Source organism: Zingiber officinale, chromosome 8A (assembly GCF_018446385.1).
Source record: "Zingiber officinale cultivar Zhangliang chromosome 8A, Zo_v1.1, whole genome shotgun sequence".
Taxonomy (NCBI): domain Eukaryota; kingdom Viridiplantae; phylum Streptophyta; class Magnoliopsida; order Zingiberales; family Zingiberaceae; genus Zingiber; species Zingiber officinale.
The window spans coordinates 80,476,482-80,504,085 of NC_056000.1; the positions used below are offsets into that span (position 1 = coordinate 80,476,482).

General features: G+C 36.0%; 3 protein-coding genes across 3 annotated transcripts; 2 read left to right on the plus strand and 1 right to left on the minus strand.

Annotated features, from left to right (window-relative positions):
- The first annotated feature begins 467 nt into the window (after positions 1–467).
- LOC122011005 lies at positions 468–6,000 on the plus strand. Its single transcript, XM_042567453.1, has 6 exons — positions 468–478; positions 531–938; positions 1,030–1,210; positions 1,307–2,741; positions 5,332–5,487; positions 5,588–6,000. Exons 1-6 carry the CDS (start codon positions 468–470, stop codon positions 5,767–5,769), a joined length of 2,373 nt encoding a protein of 790 aa, XP_042423387.1. The 3' UTR covers positions 5,770–6,000.
- Positions 5,970–18,505, plus strand: LOC122011006 (transcriptional corepressor SEUSS-like). The gene is made up of 10 exons (XM_042567455.1): positions 5,970–5,981; positions 6,029–6,166; positions 6,331–6,450; positions 6,645–6,693; positions 6,811–7,025; positions 7,139–7,207; positions 7,308–7,405; positions 14,538–14,631; positions 16,489–16,558; positions 17,581–18,505. The coding sequence occupies exons 1-10, from the start codon at positions 5,970–5,972 to the stop codon at positions 18,465–18,467; spliced, it is 1,752 nt and encodes a 583-aa protein (XP_042423389.1). The 3' UTR covers positions 18,468–18,505.
- Positions 18,506–19,149: 644 nt separating this feature from the next.
- Positions 19,150–24,683, minus strand: LOC122009703 (transmembrane 9 superfamily member 1-like). The gene is made up of 12 exons (XM_042565966.1): positions 24,417–24,683; positions 23,087–23,279; positions 22,896–23,000; positions 22,726–22,743; positions 22,545–22,633; positions 22,286–22,438; positions 21,825–21,959; positions 21,578–21,744; positions 20,717–20,811; positions 20,120–20,493; positions 19,664–19,937; positions 19,150–19,574 (listed from the first exon to the last, which is right to left on the minus strand). The coding sequence occupies exons 1-12, from the start codon at positions 24,513–24,515 to the stop codon at positions 19,507–19,509; spliced, it is 1,770 nt and encodes a 589-aa protein (XP_042421900.1). The 5' UTR covers positions 24,516–24,683; the 3' UTR covers positions 19,150–19,506.
- Between the last annotated feature and the right edge of the window lie 2,921 nt (positions 24,684–27,604).

Genomic DNA, 27,604 nt, shown 5'->3' on the forward strand with positions numbered 1-27,604 from the left:
CAATGTGTGAGAAAAATCAATTAACCTTGGGCACTTTGGAAGACTATTATTTAATTTATTTACAACCTTTATTTTTTAAAAATTAATTTGGAAAATTTTAATATTTATGTATAGATGTAGTTTACTTTTTATATATTTTCATTAATCTCTACTTTGTGATGATTAGTTTTATGTTATTTGGTGATATTTCGTATATGTTTTATTATAAATTTAATAATTTACCTTTTTCATTAAAAAAATAACTAAACGTGATTATTGCCCCACTCTCAATTCGTAGGGTTTCGAACACGTTCTAATAATTCGGAAGCTTTAATGTCCTTTTACTAAATGGATGAAAAAAAGTAGAAAAGAGTATTTTAGGAAAAGTAGAAAATTCAAGTGCTAATTTGAAAAAAAAATCCCGTTGACTGTAGCGCCAAGTCAATGAGGCGAAAGGGCAAAAATAATGGCACGATCTTACGTCAGTGATGGAAACAGGGTACAATTCAGTAAATTCGGAGGCTTTAAAAGGAAATATTTCCCCCTTAAAGTTCTCCCAGAGAATTTTATGCTCCTTCCCCCGAATCCCTCTCGTTGTGTCGGTGGTCCCTTCCGCTTCTACTTGCCGCTGCGGCGCTGCACCGAGCACCGTCGGCACCGAGAAGCCGGCTTCTGGAACCCAGCCACAACTGGCTACAAATCGGCCGCCTCCGGCAATTCCTTTACCGAGTCCAAGCCGAACCAAGAACCCTACCGACGAAAAGGGGCCACCTCCTGCGGTTCTTTTCCCCTGTCCCAGCCTCGCAGGACGAACCGAGGTCAAAGCGTGCTTCCTCAGGGCCTCGCAACTCTTCTTCCGCCGCTTCTGATCCCGAGACAAAGCCCAATCGCCCTTGGCACCCTATCCTTGGTGCTCTGGTTCTTATTCCACGGCGTTGCCTTGAAAACGAGGGGATTCTGTAAGAAGCAGAGTGGATCAACCGAGCTCTGATACCATGTAAGAATCTAGGAACCAATATCTGCTATCTTAAAGTTCTCTCATTTTTTTAGGTTTACTGTTACAATCTGCGAAAAGATGGTTAAGAAGAAACCCGTCTGCGAGGAAGGTGACAATGAGTGCTCCAATAAAAAAAAGTCTTCTTGCTCTTCTGTTCCTCATTTCCCTTGCTATCCTCGTCCAGTTCACCCTTCTTTCTTCAAGATCATGATTGGGGATTTCCAAGAGTTCTTGGTATGTTTTTTTTAAACCCAAATTGATTTTTTCTGATGCTTGGTTTGTTTGCTTTACGTGTTCGCTTGTGTACTCAATTGTTTCATGTTTATGCAGTTCATACCCCCAGACTTTACCCAAATTATGGTTGATTTAGTCGATAAGAATGTGTATCTAAAAACTTCTCTCGGAAGTTGTTTTAAAGTTAAACTCTCAGTTGTTGCTAAATCCTTGGCATTTAAAGATGGCTGGCCTGATTTTGTTTTGGATCACTCTATTGCTGCTGGGGATGTTTTGGTGTTCACATATTTCGGCGAATCCTTGTTTGCTGTTGACATTTTTGGCATTAATACTTGTGAAAAGGTTTACTTTGGTAAAACAGATGGAAATATTCTCAACAAAAAGAAGAAAGAGAAAACTAGCACATCTCTTCGGAGGCCACAGCTTGTCAAGCGTCAGAAATCTTTTGAAGCACCTAGTTTTAAGAAAGATTCACTAGAGAAGACTGATCCGCCGAGTACTGACAAAAATGTTTCTGAATCTCTTGGTGGAACAGAGGTTCACTTTGGCAAAGTTGCTGACAATCTCTGCTCCAGAAAGAATCGAAGGAAGGTCGATTCCTCTCTTGAAAGGCCGCTTAAGAAACCACATTTTCTTGAAGCTTCAAATGCTAAGAAAACATCAGAGCAGATAAATGATCCTACAATTTCTGCCAATCATTCTGCTGAATGTCTGGTGCAGAATAAAAATGAGTCTGGAAACTCTGCCCAAGATATTGAAATGATGGATGATCCTGATTATGGTTGTGTAGCTAAAAACCCAGATACAGTTGAAAAGAAACCTAAATTTCCTCCCCCTCGTAGCTGTGGTTCTGGAAGTCCTCGAGATATTGATGTAATTCAAATAAACAAACCATCAGCCAACATGATCCGCGGAGAAGTTCCAATAGAAGATGAAGTAAGAGGACATTCTTTTGTAGATGAAACAAATAAAAAACAGATTTCTGGCTGCTGGGATGTCATCCTTGTTACTCCTGAGGTAGATGTTTTGCGTCCATCTGACATAAATGAGATATGTTATCTAGGAGAAAATGAATACGACTATCTTCATGAACCCAATGTGATGAATGCAATTGCATCTGACAAGATTGATGGCATATTTCTTCTCACAGAGGATGGTGTATGCCACATTGTAGAGGATGATATAGAAAATGGACAATGCAAAACTAACATAATCGAGAAATATCATGTAGGAGAAAATGGGAATGGTATAGCGGGGATAAATACAATTGCAGCTGAAGAGGTTGTCTGCAAATTTCTTATTACAAAGGATGGAATATGCCATATTGTAAGTGAAGATACAACACATGGTCGAGGTGCTGCCACAAATGCCAATGTAACTGGTAATAGCATGGGATGCCTTGACACTGTTAACACACCTAGAGATGCCTCATCTACCCATGAAAGTTCTCCAGCAGTTAATTCCCTTGCACCTGTAATTCAACATATTAATGATCAAACGGCTAACAGAATAGTTGTGCACACAAAGAGGAGTAAGTTCCCAATGCCTAATTGGTATCTAGTTATCTAGTTCCTTTTTCAGTGGTCTTCAAGATGTTATGCTTTATTTTCAGTGTAAACTTACATTCTCTTTTTCTATCTTTCATAAGCATGCTGAGTTGGTGGGAACTCATTTTAAGAAAAAACGTATTAGTAGCTTATATGCCATGGGAAGGTTACAATTTTGAAGACATAATACTATATTTGGTATATGAAGATATTTATACTACTTTTCTCATCCTAATGTATAAAATTCAACTCATATGACAAGCCAAGGATCGGAAAGAATTACTAGAGAAATATCACATCTAGAGGCACATTTACTCTGCAATTTTGATACAAATGAATTGAACCTACGAATTTACCAATTATGAGTTGGGTGGTTTAACCATTTAGCCATGGATGCTTAACACATTATATATTGTAAATAAACAAATTTCAATTGGCATGCTAATGTTGGGATCATGGGTAGAAATTGACTATTTTAGTATCATGGGTACCCTTCAATTGCTAAAAATAAAAATATTCTTTAGAACCACCTATAGGTAGAAGACCACACTATTGGAGCAAAAGGTGACATCGCTCATCCCAAGCAGCTTAATATTGTCGGTCCCATGACAAGATATAGATAGGTAAATCATGGGGGACATTTTGCCCTAACACAACGGCCCTTTGCATGAGGAGTTCAGGCACCCAACGAGGTATTTTGCACCCATCGAGACACTTTGATCCTATGGGGGAGGGGGTCCATTTAGAATTTGAAAATGACTAATATATACATTTTTTAAAAAAATGTAAAAATATGGGAATAAGGGTATCATTTCCAAAATTTTGCCTAGACAAGATATATCTTATTTGCAAGATCAAGCACATGTTGATATGGTCTTCAACCCATTAGGAGTACCACCATGAATGGGTGTGGGGTTGAGGTCTTGGGGTCAAAACTCAGCTCGTCCGAGCATGCCTTCTCCTATGCCTTGACCACCTGCACTAATGGCTAGTAGTCACCCGTGATTTACCTCCTCCGTGTTGGCCTAGAGACGGGTTGGCGGGGGCACTAGGGGCGAGCGTATTGCCTTTTGCCACATGAATGGGTGTGAGGTAGATATTTGAATGTTCATTCCGGTTGGTTGGGGATCTACTAAAATGACAGTATAGAATAAACACTAGGTAGTATAGATATCAGTATGTGAGAAGTTGATTGTTGAAATGATAATAAAAAGGACAATCATGCAAACTATCAATACTATTTCTTTATTGGAATCCTTAAAAGACATCTATGGGCTCATATAGATTTTTGTACCTATTTCAATCCTTATACTGGGAATTACTATAGGAATGTACTAGTAATTGAGTGGATAAAAGGAGAAATTTTTTGCAATGCTACAACAATGTATTGGGCTTTAATATGTTGGTTCCTGGGGAATTCTTCAATCTGTAGCAAATGGAAGTAAACTACTTTTAAAAGATATTTTCCCATCTAGAGGAGATGTTCGATTTTGCTAACTCAAGTGAAGTTGTTGCTTTGTGATCAAAAGGTCACGGGCTCGAATTATGGAAACGGCCTCTTACAATAAGCAAGGTAAGACTGCGTACAATGGATCCTTCCCCGGGACCCCGCGTGACGGGAGCTTCGTGCACCGGACTACCCTTTATCATTTCCCTTTAACTCAATAAAGGAAGCAAGAATGTCTTTCAGAGAATCATTTTGTTCTAGATCCCAATTCAATATTAAAAAGTGCAAACTAATTGAATGCTCGTGTGAGGAATTCTTCTAGTTGATTTGCCATTTTCATAAAGGACGACCTTATGTTGGACATTATCTTTCCCACAAGAGATCTTGAGGAAAAGGTGTTGCTAAATTTATACTATTTCATATGTGACCATGGGTTAGTCCAAAACAAAATGCTTTTTCTTCATGGTGTGATCCATTGGACATCTATCCAATTTTCCAATTTTTTGATTCCTTTGGATTTTTTTTTTAAATTTTGGTCATGTAAAAATGCCGCAAGCATACGATTCATGGGGAAATCAAGAAATAGATTGAATGGAACATGTATGTGTTCTTTTAATGGCAAAGAAGAAAAGAACTTAAGATATATTTAATTTAAATTTTTAATATAGAATATCAATAATGCATATAGATTATGCATACAAATCAAAGTCTATTTTAGTAGGATCTAAAGCAAATAAAACAAAAAAATAGAATGTTAGGGATAAGGAATAAACTATAGATAAATCCAAGCATTCTTTTTATAAATCCAAACAATCTTTTAACTGGTGTTTGTCCCCCACTAGATCATGATAATATTTTTGTGAAAATGTTGTCTATTTAAATATGAACTATAGATATTTTTTTTCTCAAATTATAATTATTGATGCTGGCTCTTTAATTATAAGATCAGCTAAGCCCTAGTTAGCCACTCTAGGAGCAACTATTCATGCCATTATGGTAAAATGTTTTACAAAGGAGATACATCATACATTAGTTACATTTACTATGAAAAGTTAAGATCTTGTGGCATAACACAAGATCTTCCTAAAGTGGAACAATCTTAGAAGTACAAAATACTTTGTCTGCAGGTAGAACTGGCTGTTCAGACACAAAACCACTTACTTCGTTGTTAGATAGTTTTGGAGGCAACCATCAGGATATGCCTTATATGACTACTGAAGCAAATCGGTCGGATAATAACCTTCAGGATATACCTGATAGGACTGTGACAGCTAATCCATCTGGTAATTCTAGACTGGTTTAGTTACCTAGTCATTGTTTTTTTTTTTGAGATTTTATAATTTTTTAATGATGACAATCACAGTAAAAAATAATCTTAAACAGCAGGAAAGGCATCTGATATTCTGCTAGAAGTGAATGGGGAAGAGGATGAATCTTGCCTAAGAAGCCATGATCCTAAATCTGCAGAGGTGAAACCTACAGGCTTGGATGGTGTTTTTTCGTTAAGTGCTCCGTGTTTCAGCTTAACTCTATCGTCCAACTACCAGTTCTACATTGTAAGTTAACTAACATATTGAGTGGTGATTTTTTATTTCTTTACTTTGAATTATATCTGAAAATTCATTGCAATACTCTCTCCTTTTTCTGTGAATCATCTTGAAGTGGAAAGAAGAATTAATGCCAGGTTGACCTTTATGAAAGCAGACATTTAGTAAGCTAGTCCATAACTGTAACTGTTCTATTTTACTCTGCCAACTTTTGGCCCATGTTGACCGAGGTTCAGAATCTCATTCTGGCATTCCAATGCCGTGTTTTAGTAGCTAGCAACGAAGCCAATTGCAACAGCAGCTTCTTCAGCAGAATCTTCCAACTAGAACTGCAATGAAACCAACAATGTATGAACCAGGGATGTGTGCTCGGAGACTAACCCAGTACATGTACCATCAGCAGCATCGACCACACGTAAGCTTAACTTTTGTTTGCCACAACCTTTGTGAGCCTACCATGCCCTTGTTCCTTTTCCCTTCTGACATGGCAGTACTCCGAATGTGTTTACTCCTTGCTCAGCAACCTAAAGTTTAGACCACCCCTGTATCAATATGATTTACATCCTAACTGTAATGCAGGACAACAACATTGAGTTTTGGAGAAAATTTATAGCCGAGTTCTTTGCTCCTGATGCGAAGAAGCGTTGGTGTGTCTCTCTTTATGGAACTGGTCGTCAAACTACTGGTGTTTTTCCACAGGTAATTAGCCTGTATTTATATGTATTTTGTTTTTTTAAAAGTTGACTTCAGCTTTATATATGTTCACTAATAACTTTATGTTCAATGATTGATCATATGGTTATTCTGAGCATAAAATTTTATAGCACGAACATTTTCAATTTTTTAATCATTTTATTGTTCTTTAACCAAGCTTTGTTGGCTGAAATCTGTAGGATGCGTGGCATTGTGAAATTTGTAACCATAAGCCAGGACGCGGATTTGGTAAGTTAGATGTTTTGATTTGGATTTTGATGTAGGCTGTTCTAGATGTCATCAGAATGGCTTCTTGAAATGCCAGTTTAAGGCCCGTGCTTATTGTTTTATATATTTGATTTGCAGAAACTACTGTCGAGGTTTTACCAAGGCTCTTCCAGATAAAGTATGCTAGTGGCACCTTAGAGGAACTTTTGTATGTTGATATGCCACGTGAGTATCAGAATGCTTCAGGTCAAATTGTATTGGATTATGCCAAGGCAACTCAGGAGAGTGTCTTTGAACAACTACGAGTAGTGCGTGATGGACAACTACGAATTGTTTTTAATCCTGACCTAAAGGTGAATATTTGTAAATGATTGTAGTACTATTTATTCAACTAGACACTGCTAAAATATTTCCTGGATGATGCTATGTATTGATAAACACCTTTTTATTTATATTATTTGATTAGATATCTTCATGGGAGTTCTGTGCTAGGCGCCATGAAGAGCTCATTCCTCGAAGGGTTATCATTCCTCAGGTATAGAGCTTACCATTTGTCTTTAATCTAAGCCTGAATATTTTATGCTTGTCATCTATTTTTACTTGTTCAAGTTAATTTTTTACATCTCGCTGGGCAGGTTAGTCAACTTGGTAGCATGGTACAAAGGTATCAGGCTGCAACTCAAAGTGCATCATCAAGCCTATCTACACAGGATGCACAAAACACTTGCAATTCGTATGTCCATTCTCATGTTTCAGACTTAAATATCTTGCCTTTGTTTTTTTGTTTAGCAAACTATCTGGATTCTTCCTGTTCTCACTGTCATATCCTAGTAAACCAATGGACTTTGGCTTCTTGCCTTTGACATGTTGCATATGGCTATGTTTTCAGAATAATTTATATTGGGTATATATGATTTTGTCAATATTACCTAGTATTTTATAACTCTAGCCACATAGATTTCTGCAAAAGGTCATACACCGACCCCGGGTGCCCCCACATGGCTGGCTACACAGCCATCTATAGAGAGGTAAATCAGGAAACTGAGCCAGCCGCATAGATGATTTGATGGCAAGTATGTTATGTAGGAATTTCTAAGATTAACTATCTGCCTGTGTGTTGGCGGATAACAAACCAATTTAATATAAGTAAAAACCATAAAATTCCATATGTATACATCAATGGCATGATAAATATGTTAATATACCTATTACATCCTAAATTTCAAACATATTTTTTTTTTCAATATTTAGTCTATAACAAAATGTGATCAATCATGATCGTTAGATCAAATGCTGACAACATATACTGACATCGAGTGTTCAAACTATTCAGCAGGAGAATGTTAATTCCTTTACACAACCATCTTATGTTGTCAACTTCTCTAAGCAGTGCGTACTATTGTCAAAAAAGTTAAATATGTATGTGGTAATCATAAATGTACAAAGCGATATGGGTTGCTTAGGCACTAAAACTAGATTCAAGTTTGCTAACCAACAGTGAAGATTTGATCCAATTCTAACTAACTATTCTAAGTTGGTTTGTGCCTGACCAACTAGGAATGTAGAAAGAGCAATGTTCTATCTAAGATTGCATCCTAGATTATAGAAAAGCTTGTTTGAATTCTAACAAAGTGGAAAATATAAACTGGAAAAAGAATCCAAAAGATGGCCTTCTTATTACCGGCAATTATTATTTCCAAAATTAAGTACAAAATTGAAATACAAATGGAAGTAGATAAATATCTATATATTTTATAATATTTTTCATTGATTTGTAATAATTTTTATTAAATTCTTAAAATAGTTATAACAAATAAAAGTATAATATATGTTTTGATGCCAATTTCTGAGTTGACCTTTTGATCGGTCAATTATTTTCTAATGTGCTTATTAATTATATATACAATTGAAAGGTACAAATTATATATATTACATCATTATCGAGTTCATTTGTTCAACAAATTTGACTTTTTGAACTATCAACCTGATAGAGTTACCAATTTGATCTTGGCCCGGTTTTCAAAACACTGCTCTTTCCTGTCCATAATAAATAAATTCTAATCCCTCATCTTCATCATGTCTCTATTTTCAGATGATCTTTCATCTTCCCACGATTAAGATTTAAGACCCTTGCCTTCAAATATCTATTTCCAGATCAATTAAATCCTTACGATCTTTGTCATCGTTGTACAGCTCCAGGGAAAATTCTAACAGTTAATTTGAGTTCCGGTTACTAACTAACATACATGTACCATGGGGCTGACCTCCTCTGTTTTCTGTGCCTTCAACAGTGGCAAAGCTTCATCGTCTACTACCTCTAGGTAGCGTATACTGTCATCGTTGCCACTTTCTTCATCTCCTATCCCCCTCTGGGATCTCTCAAGACCACAACAACCTCACCATGTGAGCATCATTCACATTTCGCCAGTGAGTCCACATCTTGCCAAATTCCTTCATCAATCAATCTCTCTCATATATTCTGCTTTATATTTGGTGCCATCTCAAAGTGAAGCTAAACTAGAGGAGCGCTTTAGGCATTTCATGGTCTTTATGGGTCTGATTTGGGTGCCATCAATGATTGCATCTCTATTCAATCTCATCGTTAGATATGATTATGAGGGCCTAGGTATATTGTCATTATGGTTTCATCCTTATAATCCTTTTATTCTTTTGTTGCGCCAAATACTTTCAATATTGAAACCAGAAGAAGAAAGGTTAAGAGATGCACTACTTCCATGGGGAAAATAACTATGACCATTGCCCTATAATGACAATGGGTATATGGTCACATGCCTCTCTTAACGACCAGCTTGCTTTCGTGCTCACTCATGATGTCACCCTATCTCCCTATCTACAATTGTCATGCACACATGTCACTTTGCACAACCCATCACCTCAATCACCTGGTAGTCAGCAAGAGCACACTGGCGCGCTGCCATTTTCCTGCCTGCAATAGGATGTCAGGAACCCAAGATGGAAGAACCCAAGCTGCTGGCTACTGCAGGTTGTTGGGATGAAGACCATTGCCCTATAATGACAAATGGGTATATGGCCACATGCCTCTCTTAACTACCAGCTTGCTTTTGTGCTCACTCATGATGCCACCCTATCTCCCTATCTACAATTGTCATCCACACATGTCACTTTGCACAACCCGTCACAGCGTCACCTCAATCACCTGATACTCGGCAAGAGCACACTGTGGCATGCTGCCATTTTCCTGCCTGCAATCGGATGTGGAACGCAAGATGGAAGACCCAAGCTGCTGACTACTGGAGGTTGTTGGGATGAAGTGAGGAGGGGAAGGGAGCAACTGGGAGAATGATAGATGTAGGCTGTGGGTGAAGGGAGGAGAAAAGTTTAAGATAGGAAACCTCCATCTCTGTCATTGCACATCTTGTCTTATCGAAGCGAACACGTGGAGAAACAAAATAATGACTTAAATTATAAATTCATGTTACTGATCTTTCCATTTTTGCTTTGTATGATACTTTTGAAGGTTTCTTGGTCCTTGCATTATGGTACTTTATTACATCATGTGGAACTTGCCTGTTTTGTTACTTTAATTACCCTAGTAAAATAATGAGCTTTTGTGTTGATGCCTGTAATTAAGGAGATGGATTATCGTCTTAATTAACTATCTGATTATTTGGTTTTTGTCTCGATTCAGCATGATATCTTACTATTTCCTGGACAATTCTTTATTTTCATTTATGTTCATTTCCACTATGACCATAGTTTTCAAATTCGGCCAATCCAGATCTGAATTGGACAAGTTGTGTCTATCAAGCAGAACCCAATGTGCTATGTACAAAGAAATTAGACAACAAGCAGAATATGTATGGAACAGTTGGGAGAAGCTTGGAACAAGATAAACCTCAAGCATATTGGGTAATAACCATTCAAATTTCAGTGAGACAATTGATTTTTGTTGATTGTGATAATTTCCTTGGATGGGAAATGGAGAATGAATTGGAAAAAGGAAGAAGTAGAAATACGGGTTAATGCTTTGTCACTGCATTGGTGATATTCTGCTTAGAAATTGAATGTGACTGCTGGATAGTACAAGAATTGCAATTGAGAGAGATGAAAGGGATATCTTGTTTTTAATAGAGAGATTAATGGGGTATCTTGATTGCGAAAATGAGATTTATCAGGACACACATGTCCAGGTCGAACTAACAAGGTAAAAACAGTTTAAAGTGCTAAAGTAGTGCAGTAATATAGTAGACAGGTGTATCTTAATTTTGTAAACTAAGGTAACAAGAAAATTGGAATATAATTTTTCCATGTATGACGTTGCAGCACTATAATTGGACATGGACTAAATACTCATTGTATATATAGAATGCAAATGGGTCAAAACATCCAATTGTTATAAATAGTATTTATTAAATATTACTTGTCATCAACAATACTTGTTAAATAATACAATATTGAGGGTTAAGTATTATTAACTTAGTATGCTTTCATGTACTAATAAGAAAGACATGGTGCAAGCTTATTGAAATTATTTAATATCCATATTAATAGTATCATTGCAGAAATGGTTGAATATTAAACAACATTTAACTTGTATTATGGTATTTATTATTACATATTTAAAACTCATTGGTGTTGATAATAGATATTTATATACTGGACTATAATATTAAATATTGGTAAACGTGCAAATAGTTAAATTTTGTATTTTAGTTATATATTATGATTATGTAATAATAACACACAAATACTTAGCTTTTATATTTTTTTATTATTAGACACCAAACAAAACTTTTCTTATGTATTTTTCATTTTGAATTTAGCATTTTCAATTCAAGCTTGTTGATCCTACCAATTTGATATGATCAATATTAAGATTTTTGGTCCAACTGATCCCTATATTGATATTGATTCTATAAATCACTTGCATAACACTTTAATCGTACATCATGTATCATTGAATTACTAAATGTACATGATATCATAACTATGATACTCTTATTGGTACAATTCTTAGAATCATATGATCATGATTCATATTATACAATACATTATGATTTACATGTGAACAATGAGGTCCATGCATATGATCAGGAGTGAAAAGAATTGTAAATGGTTTGGTTCAATTCAATACAATTCCACACAAATCTTATTTTATACAATTCTAAAAAGAAACAAAACTCACTAAAGTTAAATCTAAAAAAATAAGATTAGGAAATAAATTAAACCTAATATATCACAGGGTGACTGAGTTGACAAGAGCCAAGGTGGACAGGACACCTAATAAATACTGAGAAGAATAAGTCTTGTTACATCAATATGCAAAGTGACAATGAGCGCAAAGTTGATGGTGACTCAAAAGGAATGTCATAGTAAAGTTGTCTTCCAATTTACCTTTTTTTATATGTGAAAGCATTTGCCGATGAACTTTTTTTATTGCTTATTTCATTTTCATTTTAGTGGAATTAGATGAACAATAGCGTATGCATTGCCATCAATGTTAGATATGGATCAACATTAACTTCCTTCCAATTATTTTAAATGAAGTAGAATTCTTTTCTTGAGGTTTTATAATTTTTTATTTAGACTTTATGATTGACAATTTGATATGATTTATGGTTTCCAAAATTCACCAAAGTTATTTTTGGCATTTTCATTCAGTGCTTGACTTCTTATTTGAGGGAGGAAGCCACAAGTTTAATCTTGCAAATATGGGCTGTCCTCTCCACATCTATGTCTTGGCATTGGTTACTCTTTTCGGGTATGCATTTCATGTTTTCATCTTCTTCTCGATGCTGGAGCCCACAAATCAGCGCTGACATTACAATATTGTCTCTCCCAAGTTGCTGCTATCATCCTGTTGAAACCTTGTCCAAAGGCTTCCCCATTGTCACCCTTGTGATCGTGGTCAACGAGCTCTTCTTCTGCACCTCAGCAATTTATCTCTACCTTGACAATTCATTCCGACATCTCAGGGAAGACCATTTTGGACTTGATCTTCTCCAATGAGCTTTGACCTCATCTTTGACATCCATCTAAACACTTCTCAACATCGCACTTCCTCATTTTCAGCTGTCCATCTACTGTAGTCTCTTCACTGCCAGCTTCATTGATTCAGATCTTTTCTTCATTCACACTGATTTTTTTTTCTTACTCAGGCTTCTCAAACTGAAGTACTGCTTGCTATTCTGTTATAACATTCTATGTTGTCATTAAATTCTCACGTTTGCATCTCTATGTTACAGTTAATGACATCCCTTAACTAACTGTAGTGAATCTCTTGTCATTATGTTGTTAACAAATTAACATATATGACATTGAGCTATTCTGATGTCTCTGCACTCCAGTGAAAGGCTATAGACAAACTGTCATTTTTGTTTAACGTTTAAATCATATTTTGGGTCAAGTGGGCTGTTTCACCTTGCATGCATCGAATGACAATTGGGCACCTATAACATCCGCATCCATGGGTCTCTATCATCTTTTATTGTGTTAATGTGCAAACTTTATGCATTGCAATATCTTCAATTTGAGGGGTAACAAAATCAGCCTAATTTCCTCTTCTTTTTTACTCTGGTTTCTTTCTCATCTTACCACGATATCATGTTATCATAATATCTTAATTCCATTTTTGTACCTTCTTTTGTGCCTTTATGGCTTTGCAATAGTTTATATAAAGCAGGGTTTTAATCCTGTTCTTATGTTTCATCAAAGCATTGAAACATATAAATAATATTTTTTGTCACACCTTTGATGTACTTTAAATATTTTTATTCTCTCAATTTTGGAAATAATTTATATGGGCAGTTAGCATTTAATTTCTTTTGGATATTAGGCAGTACTTTAAACTAGGTCCTACATTTAGACAGCTGTAGCAAAATAGATAGCAAACAATTCAATGTACTGATCACTCAACATAGGATTGTTTTTTTTTACTTGTATTATCATATGTACATTTATTTTGTTGTCCTCATTCCTGTTTAGATATTGCACATAATGTAATTAAAATTCTATTTTTGAATGATTGTTGTCCCTTGTGTTTTTTTCTTTCTTTCACATCCCCTTTTATGTGAATATCAGCATCTCTCGATGAGCTGAAAATAATAGAATCATTCCAGTAAAATGTTTAAATGTCATTTCAACTTGGTTATTTTATCTTGTCCACATTGTATTTGCTTCATGTAATTTCTGGAAGGTAATGGCGAAAATCGACATAAAAAATGGGGGGAAAAGTGAAGATGCGGATATACATTTAAAATAAGGTTTGCTTTAAAATACATGCTAAAAGTGAAATTCACTTGGTTATATATGCAGCATTATATTAATGAAAATGATGTGGAAGATTTTACTTGGATGTTCCGAAGTGTCTATTATAACCATTTCTGGCTGAAATTTTAACAGGAAACTGTAAACAAGCATGGTTTCTTTGAAAGTTAAATTAAAATTTTTGGATTTCTTAAAGAGCTAAAACTAAATAACTGATTTCTTTTCCTGATTATGGCAATGGAGAAACTTATGGAAGCTGAAGTTTCTGTCACTATGTGCTGGTCAGGGACTTTTTAATACATTATGTATGAATTTGTGGAATGCGCATTGTAATGTAGAGGTAGCGCCTTGCAGTGGTAAGAATGATTTGACCTGAGTTTTTGTATGAAAAAAAAATCGTTCTACTACATCTATGCTTTTTTTGCCGTGTATGTTTCACGCTTATTGTTTCTGAGTTGCATATCTTCATTATATAAGGTAAGCAAGTGGCATGGGTGTTTCTTCTTGAAGTTTTTTGATCTTTAAATGGGTATTGTTTCAGTTCTGTACATGCAGTGGTGCTTTAGTTTTTGTATATGCCTATAATTCTTATGTAATGCAACTGAAATTTGTGGTAGGTTTGTGACATCTGCTCGACAATTTGCCAAGGCTCTGGAAGTTCCATTGGTAAATGATTTAGGATATACAAAAAGATATGTTCGATGCCTTCAGGTAGAGATTGCTTTGCACTTATAATTTTTTTTTAAAAAATATTTTCTTAGAGATACTTTAAAGGTTTTCTTATTAAATTCTTTCATGCTGAGTTCTATTTATCTTTGCCTATCCTGGTATATGATTTTGATCATCAGTTCAATTGGTTATTTTAGTTTAAAAATATCTCAAGTGATTATTAGTACTATTATTTTGAAAACTCACTAGAAAGATGTGTTTATTTTCTAACAAGTCGCTGATCTACATTTTTAAGGACTAAAACATAATTGGAAAATTATAATTGGTGGTAGAATATACAGATGAATAAATGGAGATATGACACTTTATAATTTTTCTTTTTTATGCTAAAAAATCTTACAGCAACCGAGCTTTATCCCATTAGGTGGGGTCGGCTATGCTAAAAAAATCCTAGTTGGCAATAAAATGATAAGCCTTATAACGCACATAGCCTTTGCATGTCTGTCTATGTTTATATAAATGTACTTAATGAGCCGTATACAAACAATATTCATCTCTTGTGAAAACATCCCTTTATCTGTATGACCTAGACACATTAAAATTATTTAGAAAATCTCTTCTAGAGGTGAAGAATCTAAAACTTCATACGGAAAAGCTGCATTTTGCCATGGATTCATTAAAATAAATCTGAGCTTCTTCTCATTGCGCTAGGATATGTGTTAGATTGCACATGCGATATAGGTTTTCTTTCCTGAACTAGTATGTTTCCTTAACTAGAGAGTAGAGATGAGTTTGCTAACTTGCTTATCTACATGCTCTTGGAACTCGGAAGATAGCAGATTTGAACTTGGGTTGCAGGTTTATAACACCCTAGTATTTTTTGTATCAAGTCATATTCCAGTATTTGTATATATGATAACTTAAACTAGAAGTTTAAATAATTTTAAATTGGTTTGTGTTTGTTTACTATGATGTCAAATTATTAGTTTTGAGTGAATAATCTTTTTGAAATTTACTGTGATGACATATCCAATAATAGGATATTTGATATGATGGATGCATAGTAGTCTGAATCAATAGCCTATGGTGGTGTTGCGTGTCTCAGATACCCTGTTTTTGTATTATATTGACTTGACAAAATCCCCCCTGGTTGAAGAGGAGGAACCATTGTCATGATTTAGTTACATTCCATTAGGAAAGGGGAGGTCATTCTACAGCACTGACTGATCATAACCAAACTGGACAACGATCGACCTAAGACAATCATATCCAATTCTAGTTTTAATTGTATATAATGCAATCTTTTTATCTGTATTATATTTTGAAGCATATATTTAACAAGCATTTCTACTCTTCCAGAGTGCTTTTGTAAGCCAAAAGCTCCCTGGGAAAGCATTCTTCAAACCACCATCTAAAACTCTGCTGAAAAATAACACCAGAATTTGTAGCTATCGAATTGGGGTGATTACAAAATGACTTTGAGCGCACTATTGCAAAAGTCTATTTGATTGCCTCAAAGCTCCAGTGACAGAATTACTAAACTTTATTTTGGGGATCATTTTTCTTATCCTTTATTTCATTTTTTTTAATATTTAGTTTCCTTTTTGGGTTTGTAAGTTGATCTAAATTGTCGTAGACATATTCTTTTCTTATTTTTTAGTTTGATTGTGTTGCTTATATCGGTGGGATAGAACATGCATGTATTGTTGGCAACTGCACCATGAGTCTGATTGTTTTTTTTTTGTTTTTTCTAAGCGGACACAATAGGCAGGACATTGCAGCTTATTTTTTGTTTGTTTCTTTTGTTTAGATTTTTCTAGTTTGATTCTACTGTTCAAGGTATCTGAGCATATTCAGTCATAATTGTGTTGCTGATCTTTTACTTCGGACTGTTGTTAGATATCTGAAGTGGTCAACAGCATGAAGGATTTGATTGATTTTAGCAAAGAAACTGGAGCTGGACCTATGGGTAAACTCTTCGCTGTTCTTTTTGTTCAATCTTGCTCTATAATAATTCACTGAACAATGTTCAACTGCTAGTGGTTCATTATTGTTGTTTGTTCATAGTATAATTATTTTAAGATAGGGATTGATTAAGATAGATGTACCTGAAATTTCTGTGAGTTTTAGATACTCTGGGTCTATTGACATGGTAGAGGGTGGATTGTTGACACGGAGAAGAGGAGTTTTTAGAGGCTTGTGTGATCATGTGGCCTTTAAAAAAATGGCAGAATGGTAATAGCAATGAGAATGGTAAAATGTTGTCTGAGACCGCCAAAATAGATAAAATCTAAAAAATTCTCTTTTTCAAAACAAATAGGTGTAATGCTAATAGATGATAAAACAAGGGAATAGGTTGAAATGTCATGAAAACATTCGAAGGCGATCATTTGGTCGTATGTTAGACATTCCCTAGAATCAAAAAAGGATTTTGTAGTTAGATGAGTTGTAAAGTGAGAGACCAACAAGATCAAGGAAACTCTAATGAATGTCATAAAAAATGATTTGACTGTTTTGAATATTGCTTTTGATTTAGCCTTGCATAAAGCTTAATGAAGGTATACGAATAAAATTCATGATCTCGAATGCATTAGAAATTTTCAGTTCAAAGGTTTTGCACAGTAGATTGCATATATCAACTCCTTCATGGCATTATCGACTTTTCCCTCCTAAAATATTTGAAAATTTCATCAAAATTACAGTTTCAGAGGCGAAAATATGCAGAGGAGAATATTGATTTTAATCTGGTAAACAAGAACAACAAAATGGCTTTTGGTATGGAAAAACTGCTATTTGCAACTTCTATTTTATAGCTTCGCTTTGTTTTTTTCCAGCTTCACACAGAACACAAAAACATGTTGATCATGTTCTGTTATGTCATATTCACTTGATAGTTTCGAGATAGCATAGTTTCTCGACAGCATGTCTATGAAACCTTAATTGTGACGATAGTAGTAAACTAACTCTTATTTGTTATTTTATGTCTGCCAGAGAGCTTGATTAGCTTCCCCCGTCGGACTTCATCAGGGCTAGAAACTCAGCAGCCCCAACAATCCGAGCAAATGCAGATCATCACTCCGAACTCAAACCCTAATGATATGAACTCTATTCATACCACAAGCATGCCAGTTTCTGCTGTCAATAATGATGCTGTCGGTATGAATAACTCCTTTAATGCTTCATCTACGTCAGTATCGTCTGCTACAGTTATCACCCTCCAAAATTCTATGAACACCGGCCTAGAAAACCAAATGGATACTCTGGGCAGCACTCATGCAGGAACTAATATTCCGAATCCTTCTGCCAGTCCATCGAACTCAGTACCTCTATCTCAATCCAATTCCCTAACATTTTCCTCTATGAAACCCAATGCGTCACAAAATGTGCTTCGCCTGAACTCTAATTCACCTGCAAGTTTGCCTACAATGCAACAGCCAACAACACAACATCACGAGAACGATCCAAACGAATCACAGAGCTCTGTCCAACAGATTCTACAGGAGTTGTTGATGTCTTCACAGCTAAATGGTGTCAGTTCGTTGAGGAATGATGTGAAGCCGATCAATGGGATGGCGTCAAACATGAATGGGGCAAATTGCTTGCTCGGAAATGGGATGCCCAATCACTCAGCTATCGGCGTTGGTGACTTTACAAGCATGTGTGGGACTAGTCTGCCTGCTGTAGCAAGTGGGATTCAAGCAACAATGACAAATAATGCCATGGCTATGAATGAAAGGGCTGGAGGAACGAATCACCTCCAGCAGGATCCAACAGCTATGAACTGTCAACCGCAAGACATTAATAACCGACTACTGGACAGGTTTGGAGCTGTTAACAACTTCAATAATCTTCAATTTGATTGGAAGTCCCCGCCGTAGCAGGTGTCAGAACATTCAACTCCAATTCGAGTAGACGACGAAAAAAAAAAGTCGGGTTGCACATCACCATAGATAGAGAGAGCCATATACCTGTCTATCCCATTCCGAAGCCTCTCAACTAATTTCATCTAAAGATAACCTCATATTCGTCCTCGTTTCATTTAAATGCTTTTTCTTACTTCACTAGTAATGCTTTCTTCTGCTTATTATGCTTCCAAGAACATCTATTTTATCGGCCGGATATTTCATATTGGGAGGATGCATCAGGTCGAGAAATCGTAAAATTGCAGATCGAGATGGCCTTCAAGTGTTGTAGAGTGGTTTTCCTTTTCCCTCGAGGATTTGTATAAACATCGACAGTGATACTGTTGCAATGTGAAAAGTTAAAATCTAAAAATGATCACTCAAATCAAAGATTTGCTGAAACTCACAGGAAATGAACCAGTCCTATCGTGTTACAATTCACGTGTTATTTGCCTTTGAATTGTTCTTGAGCATTCTACGAAGAATTTATAGTTATTGTCTAATTCTGGAACAAAAATTTTATAGTTGAGAAAATACTTAGTCACTGAAAATATGGTTTTTTTTTTTAATTTGTTGTAATAAATTGACGAACAACATTATGTCAGCAGATGTTTCACACGATTTTTTTGTTTTTCAAATTAGCAGTTTTTCATGGAACTGGAAAAAACTAATCGAAGAAGTGACTTGAAATATAAATGTTATACATATAAATGTTATAGAAACTGGCGCTTAATGATTGTCCAAGTACATCAAAGTTAACTTTTGGCTAAACTAAGTACAACCATAGGCTATGTAACTAATGCAATTTGAAAAAAGGGAACATTCATCAAGTCCGTAATAGAAATCGAACGAGAGTAAAAGAAAGTCGAAAGAAGTGCATTCCTCCGTGCATTCTTAGAGAGCAACATCAAATCTTATCGGAATCTGTTTCTGGGGGTGAAGTTACGAATTTTGAGGTTCCAAAAATTTGTAGACCAGCACATGCCATACCATTCGATTTGCTTTGCGTCTGGGGCTAGTCACATTTAATGTTTCTGTAAATCCTTCGCACAAACAAAGTAGAGCCGAGGTACCCCACAGCGCCTGAGAAATTGAACATAAGCGATGAAAACAGCTACTTGGAAAACGTAAAGGCACATTTTAGATGCAAAAGTTGCTTGATGATGACTCACCGCAAAGTATTCCTAAGCCCAAACAGAACATTAACGTGTAGCCAAAGTAAAAGCTGGTCTGGAAGAAGCCTGACATCTTGGTCTTCACATGGTAGTAATATATAGAATAGAGGTACACATAGACAGCGGTCGAAGCAGCAGAGAAGAATGAAGTCCACTGCCAGTGATAGTTCTCGGCATTTAGCAAGAAATATGCACCGACTATCGTCACACAGACGGTGACAATTACGAGGATCAGGAACACCAGTAGCATAAAGCCATACACATAATACACCTGCAAAAAAGGAGCAAATTATCAATCAGATGTTCTGTATCTTTGTTTCTGCAGATGCTCAATTTGGGCTAGCAAAGTTATAGGCACCTAAGAACTTAGAGATCCTATACAACATAAATACACTGGAAGACAAGCACCAGAGTAGTCAATAAGGCGAGTGCTACAAAAGAGGTGTGGGTTACCTTGTAATTCCAGAAGGAGGTGAACACAAAATACATCTCAATGAAAATGCTACCAAATGGTAGCAATCCTCCCATTAAAGAGACAACCGAAGGGGTAAGATACCATTTCTTCTCAGGAATAGGACGAGGAATGGTCTTAACACGGCATGGATTGTTTGGTGAACCACTCCAGTTCCTACCCACAACAGTGCCTAGAAGAGCAAGGGGGAAAGAGATGAAAGCCCATAGTATGAAGACAACTACCATTGTCCCAAACGGAATAGCTGCTAATGATCCATAAAATATAGCAATTGTGTTGAGTATGAAACCAATCCCGAAACACAAAAATGGAAACAGTGATGCTGTCACAATCATTGCCTTTATCCAACTTTTACCTGTCAATAAAATCAGAAAAACTTTAGAAGACATTTTCGAAACTCACAAAGGAGAAGATGTCTTTTGAAATTCTTTATTGTTTGTGTTTCTCTACTACTGTGCAGGTTTGCACGAGTAAAAATCTTGCCTAGATCTGTGGTCCAACAAGGTAGAAGTTTTCCAAATCATAGTACTAAATTTATTGCTGGGAACTTGAAAGGCAGACCATGAAAAGAACCATACCACCATTACGCGAGTAAAGCCCACCACTAACATAGCCCGAAATGAAAGAGGTGAGTGCATAGCAGACAATGAAAGTCGTAATGATTGATCCTCGCCTGATCAAAATAAATGGTTAATAGATAAACTCCGGATTCAGATAAGAAAGCCTAGATAAAATATTATTGTAAAACAAATAAGCAGAAATACATAACAAATAAATTGTCATACTATATAAATTGTCATACTATATCAACAAGGATCAACATTGCTACCAAATCTATTTCCAATGTATTAAGAAAAAAAACATTTTTTACTACTGTTGAAGTCTGAATCATTTCAGTATTTACTCATAATAGCATATGCCCATTCTTCTTGTATGTGTACTTTGCTATTAAATAATTGATCAGTAATAGATATAAACAGGAATAACTATTCCCAGAAACAGATTCTCAAAAATAAAGAATAATAGGATATTATCCTTGGTTTTGCATATGTATAGAAGACTAATTAATCAACCTAAACCTAACAATATAGACTAAAATGCCTCACTATTAAATAATATAAGAAGCATGCTAGTGAGTCTGGAACTGCCAAATATCAGCACCTCTGAGGCACAAGAACAGTATGCAGTTTCATTGGTCATGTGATCTTCACCCCACTGCCTTCAGGTTCATGATCTCTCACTGATCAAATGTACTACCATGGTATTAACCATTAATGTCTGTTTGATTATTCAAAAATTTTCTAGTGATATAAATAATGTAAATTAACTTTGAGTTAGTAATGAAGTTAGAAGTTTTCTAGCGATATAAACAATGCAAATTAACTTTGAATTAGTAATGAAGTTTGACCAAGCAGTTAGAAAACTAAGTGCAGACATACCCAATGTATAATGTTCCAACAATTGCCAACAATATCACCAAAAGAACAAGTGTTGCCAATTGGGCACCTGTACCAACAAGAGCAGAAAGAAGAACCAAACTGCGAGGAGATCGAAAGACATCCCCATGAATGAGTTTCCATCCAGATTCTTCACTTACATCTCTCTCCTAAAAACAAATGAAATGCATAGGATTTTTAGAAGAAATTCTAAAAGAGAGAAAATAAGGTGAGTTCAGTGAGTTATTACCAGAGTTTCAAGGTCATCATCTTCCCGAGCATATTTGGCATAATCATTCCTGAGTGTTCTCATTAATATCATAGAAACCAGTCCAGTAAGGAAAATGACCATCATGAAAGAATTGAATATAGAGAACCAGTGAATCTGTGTAAGGAGAAAAGTAATCAGACTGAATTTTAAAGAAAATTTCATTCATATTTCTCCAACATTCTAAACACCATATGCTTATGGGAAGAATGCCATCTTGCATGATGCATATAATATTAACAATATTTACAAGGTATGCTCTAGTATTAACACAGATAATCATCGTTTCAGCAAACACTGCTACAGTGCCATATGTATGAAATGATATTCAAAACCAAGGATCATCGTAATATAAGTAATTGCTACACTACTGAAGTTGCACAGTAAGACAAAACAACAAAATGAGGTCATGCTAACTGCTAAGTAAATTGAAATTGAATTACCTGGTGTTCAAAGAAGGGGTAATCCAAATAAACTTCAAAACGACGGGCAAATGTCACATTGGTGGTCTCCCATTTTACTGAATATGTCATATCCAGTTTTTTCCCCACTTCCAAAAGTTTACGATTTTCTTGAGTAAGATTCACATGAATAATCTGCAAAAAGAAGGTACAAAAAACTGATATTCATACAAATTTTGACAAAAATAAACACAGAAAAAGTTTTCCACATGTAGTCATAAAGCACCGACAAACTACCCACCTGATCCTTGTTATATTGGATAAGGATACTTTTATGTGTGAAAATGTATTTTTTATCTTTGTTATTCTTGTCAGTCTCCCCAACAAAGCCTGGGTAAAAGCAGAAGCTATATATCGATAACACAGAAGCATAAACAAACAATCTGAAGCATGCAATATACATGAACCGGGAAAGAACATACCCCAAAGAGGCAAGTCATCTACATCATGTCCACGAACAATGAAGAACAAGGAAATTAGGTTAAGGTGTGTCTCAGAAAATAGATGAGCACATAGACAAGAAAACAAAGGCTGCTCACAGCAGGGATTATAGAATTCGAAAAGATGCAAATAAATGATTGAATTAACTGACCTATGAATAATTCAAACCAATATGAGTTTTCTATAGCATCAGTAAATTGCTTTACTTTTGTGGCATCAAGATCAATTGTGCAAATGGAACCCTTTTCAACATTTCCTGGCATATCAATTTTCAGGAAATGGTCAACCCAATGGCAAGCAGAATGATGATAGTAGCATATTCTAGTAAAGAAAGCTGCATACCGTTAAACTTTATCTGGATTTGGCTGTCAATCAGTTCATTTCCACCTAGGACCTCTCCAAGCCCACCCCACTTGTGTGCAGGGTTCTCAGATGGCCGACAGAATGGAAGGCTGTAATAGTTGTATGTCTCTTGAGGGTTATTGTAGGGACCAACTTTATTTACCCAAAGTGTGACCAGATCACCAGCTTGGTACTGCATGTGAATTGATAACATTGTGAAAATTAAGGATAGAAATATTATTTGCTACTGAAATATATAGCAATTGGAAACTATTCTATCCAGGTCCTGGAGTGTGACCAGCTCTTCAGCCTGGCACTGCATGATTATATCACCAGCACATGTAACATTGTTAAATTGACAATCAAACCTAGGAAAAATTGAGTCAAGTTCATGGACATTTAAACACCACATACCAGCACTAATTGCCAAATCAAAGTAGAAAATTTAAAGTCAGAGCAAGCCAGCATATATGATCAATTATGCAATGGAATGAGAGAATTGCAAACTAGATATTAAATAAAGTATTTCTTCCATAGCTAAAGTAGTGACTGTTATGATTCTTGTAAGTTATGAACTTACAGGGCAAAGTTCATTAATCTTTAAACTAAAATTCTAAATAGATAAAACTAGAATACACCATAGACATGGATCATAGTTTTGTTGGAGGTTAAATTGTGAAACAAGTGCGAGCAAGTAAAATTTATCTAAATTTATTTTTGTTTACCAATCAACAAGGCAAAAGTATTTCTCTGTTGTCAACTTACACGAGACAATAATGCTATAAGGCTGTATGCAAGTACTTGATCAACGTGACCCATAGGGATGGATAATAAGTGACATAAGCTCTAGATAAGGAAATACAAAATCCACTGAGTCAGAAAGAAGATAGTCCAGGCTGTGCATATGCCTGCTGAACTTCCATAAGGTAAATGCAACTTCTATAAGAAACAAAAACAACTTTTCAAACTGTTATTTGTGGACCTGGCGAAATCAACCAAGTTACATTCGGATATCAACTCTCAACTTAATTACGACGTCTAAGAGCTCCTCCATCCAGCTCAGTCGTATGAGCCAGTTATAAAACGCAATCCAGAAAACTCCAAACATATGTTTCCTTTTTGTCAAACCAGGAAAAAAACTAATCTTGACGCGAACCTATGGCCGAAGAAACAGTTCATACGGAGGATTTCAGCCTAGATCTGCACTACAATCAACAAAAGAAAGACCACAGTAGCTAATCGTAGATCATCCTTTTTACAGGTGTTCGACGAGATCCCGGCGACCCGAACGTACAGATCGCCAAAGTAAGAAACAGGATCCGCAGCATACCTTGTGGTCCGACTCGGAGGCAAAAGCCGACGAGGAAAGGAGGAGGAGGAGAAGGGAGGTGACAAAGAAGGGAGGAGGAGATCGGGCGCCGTGAAGCATGGCCGCGGCTGGATCTGGGAGCCGTAGCACGGTGGCAGCCGGATTGAGCGAAGCTCCTCGTTGGATCGAGCCCTTTCTCGAACGCACCAGCAGAACCGAGTACTCAAATAGGGCACTTCAATTGGGTTCCTCGATTCGTCCTCCTCGACTAATTATCAGTCTACGCTGACTTGCTTAAATAGACAGATCCAAACCTTACAAAGTAATACTTCTAACGATTATGAGAATATTTCATTTCACCCATTTAAGTTTTCTTTTAATTCAAATGTCCTCCTACAATTTCTCGGACTGAACATCCTACTTATCTTATTTTCACATCCCATCCCACTCCTGGATGAAAAGTTAATAATATTGGGGGCACTATAAAAAAAATAATCAAAATTTATCAAAAAAAAAAAAAACATTTTACTGAATCGTGTAAAAAAGGTTTTGATATTATCCATGTATCTAACTTTTATAATTTCAAAAATAGTCCCGTAATAAACAAAAAGAATAGTCAAATAAGAAATCGAAAAGAGTGAGAAAACAAAAAGATTTATTAGGATTTAATAGTGTGCCTACTCCACAAACGATTAAGAACTCTCTATTAGAATTTTTGTTTAGAGTTACAATGATCTTATTTATATAACTCAAACAATACATGATATTTTAGATCAAAAATACCATGTAAACATAAAAACTCACAACCCTCGACTCCTCCAGTACAAGGCACAGTCAAGTCATTCCCTAGGTACGCTTATGTCACGGGCGTGCCCGTTTCCTCAAACCCGAATATGATCATGCCGTGTTCGATGGCACGTCCGTGTCAATTCTCTAAGACCCGAACATGATCGTGCCCTGCGGCACGACTGTGAGAAAACTCCTTCGACGCACTCGTCCAATCCACAACGATTGACATGATTAGATCGTGCCTCTTGGCACGCCCGTGCCTGTGCTCTCAGCAGTTGACATGGCAAGGTTGTGACTCCTGGCAAGGTTGTGCCCCATGTTGGCTAGATACAAGTCATCTTTAACAATTCTCCACCTTGACTAGTATCCACTCCTTTAGGAGAACCACGAGCATCTGAGAACAACTCTAGTCTCAACTGTCTCCCTATAGCAACTAGAGAAATTGATAAACTTTAAGCAATTCTTGAACTTCTCTATAGTAATTGACTTTGTCAACATATCTGCAACAGTTTCAGAAGTGTGGACCTTCTCAAGTAGTCTCCCTGGAAGAAATCAACTTCATGATCTTGTAAAATCTCACATCAATATGCTTGGTCTTCCTATGATACACCTAATGCTTCACCAAATAGATAGTACTCTGGCTATCATAATACATCTTCACCCCACCTTGTTGAACTCTGAGTTCTCTGACCAACCTTATAAGCTACCATGCTTCTTTGGCCGCTTTAGCTACTGTCATGTACTCTGATTCAATAGTGGACAATGTAACTATAGGTTACATCATAGACTTCCAACAAATAGATCCTCCCGCCATAGTGAACACATATCCTATAGTATACCTTCTGCCATCCATATCCCTTACATAGTCTACATCTACATATCCTGTATTTGAATGATCACCCTCTTATCTACTGAACTCAATGTCATAATATGTAGTAATCCTCAAATATTTAAAAATCCACTTGACTGCATCTCAATATTGTCGATTGAGATTTGAAAGAAACTTACTACTATACTAGTCACTTGTGCCAAATCATGTCTTGTGTAAATCATGGTATACATCAAATAACCAATTGCACTAGCATAGAGAACCTTTGACATGTGTTGGATCTTTTCATCTATTCTGGAGCACTATGTATGAGATAGAACATGGGTTGGATGTGGTACATATTTCTACAGCATGGAGACATGGACAACATCATATACCTCTATGAGGGTTGGAGGTAATGTCAGACGATAAGCTACCACATCTATGTATTCTAATATCTGGAAGGATCCAATATAACAATGATAACAACCATTTTAATGTATTATTTTGCTCTTATACTTGATGTTTTTAATCATCTTATATGCTTAAATGTTGATTCATATTCTATTTTATGAGCAAGGGTTAATTTAGAGTTTTAGTTCAATTTCTCTACATTTATGGCATTATTTTTTAAAATATAAATGTGATTTTATAGGGAAGTAAAAGGAAGCATCAACCGAAGTCAAAAGAGGAGATGAAGCTCACAACAATAAGGAACACAGGTCTAGCCATGTGATGTGCATAGATTATGTATATTTTTAGGCATTGATTGTCGTACATTTACTTACATTTCATAAGCAAGATTTACATTATCGTATCTTATTTCTATATGATTTCATTATTTTTACTCTTTTAGTTCGGAGAACTACTCTTTACTTATTTTCATTGATAGAATGTGATTTTTGGAGCATAAATCCTTTGGAAAGTGGAGTTGGAGCAAGGAGCACACTTTGGCCATGCCCCATGACTCATGAATGCTCCTATGGCCAAGAAGATAAAAGTTTTAATCAAGGAATCAAGGAATATGCTCCAACAATGTTCCATGATACTAGTGTGTCCATACGATAGAAATCATGCATAAAATAATGTTAAAATGGAACCAACAGCTTCTACCACGATCGGTCATGTCGACGGGCACGCCCCATCTTGGATTCTAGCCATTTTCCAGTGTTCACCATGGTTGGTCGTGTCAATGGGCACGAGCTTGTGTTGGATTCTGACTAAACTGCAAACTAAAAGTAAAACAACCATAACTTTTGGCTTGATTGGAGTTATGGGTCATTCAACCTAGCAAAAGTTATATAATTTCAAGATCTACTTCAGGGTTCAACCCGAGAAAATCAATTATAAGGGATACAAAACCGTTTTGGTGGGGTGAAACAAATGGGGTAGATCTGAAAATTTGAAGGAGGTATAAAAGGGTCAAGTAAACCTTTGCTCCAGGCATCTTGGACCAAAGGCTCCGCCCATTCCTTGGGAGAGGGTTTTCCTCTCTAGAGGAAACCCTAAAGCCACCATCTTCATCTATTTCGATGATTCCTCCACTTTCGAAGTAAAGAATACCCATTTCGAGGACACCGATAATCTCTTGTTAAGCATTTCATCCTCTTTA

Excerpts from the sequence above, each read along its gene's own strand:
- LOC122011005 (XM_042567453.1), top strand. Across the intron at positions 939-1,029 it reads CTTGAAAACGAGGGGATTCT|GTTTACTGTTACAATCTGCG; the intron begins GTAAGAAGCAGA and ends TCATTTTTTTAG. Across the intron at positions 1,211-1,306 it reads GGGATTTCCAAGAGTTCTTG|TTCATACCCCCAGACTTTAC; the intron begins GTATGTTTTTTT and ends ATGTTTATGCAG.
- LOC122011006 (XM_042567455.1), top strand. Across the intron at positions 7,406-14,537 it reads GCACAAAACACTTGCAATTC|GTTTGTGACATCTGCTCGAC; the intron begins GTATGTCCATTC and ends AATTTGTGGTAG. Across the intron at positions 14,632-16,488 it reads GATATGTTCGATGCCTTCAG|ATATCTGAAGTGGTCAACAG; the intron begins GTAGAGATTGCT and ends GACTGTTGTTAG.
- LOC122009703 (XM_042565966.1), bottom strand. The coding sequence starts at position 24,515 with ATGCTTCACGGCGCCCGATCTCCTCCTCCCTTCTTTGTCACCTCCCTT. Across the intron at positions 23,280-24,416 it reads CCTCCGAGTCGGACCACAAG|TACCAAGCTGGTGATCTGGT; the intron begins GTATGCTGCGGA and ends ATTCACATGCAG. Across the intron at positions 20,812-21,577 it reads GTTGGAACATTATACATTGG|GCGAGGATCAATCATTACGA; the intron begins GTATGTCTGCAC and ends TATTTTGATCAG.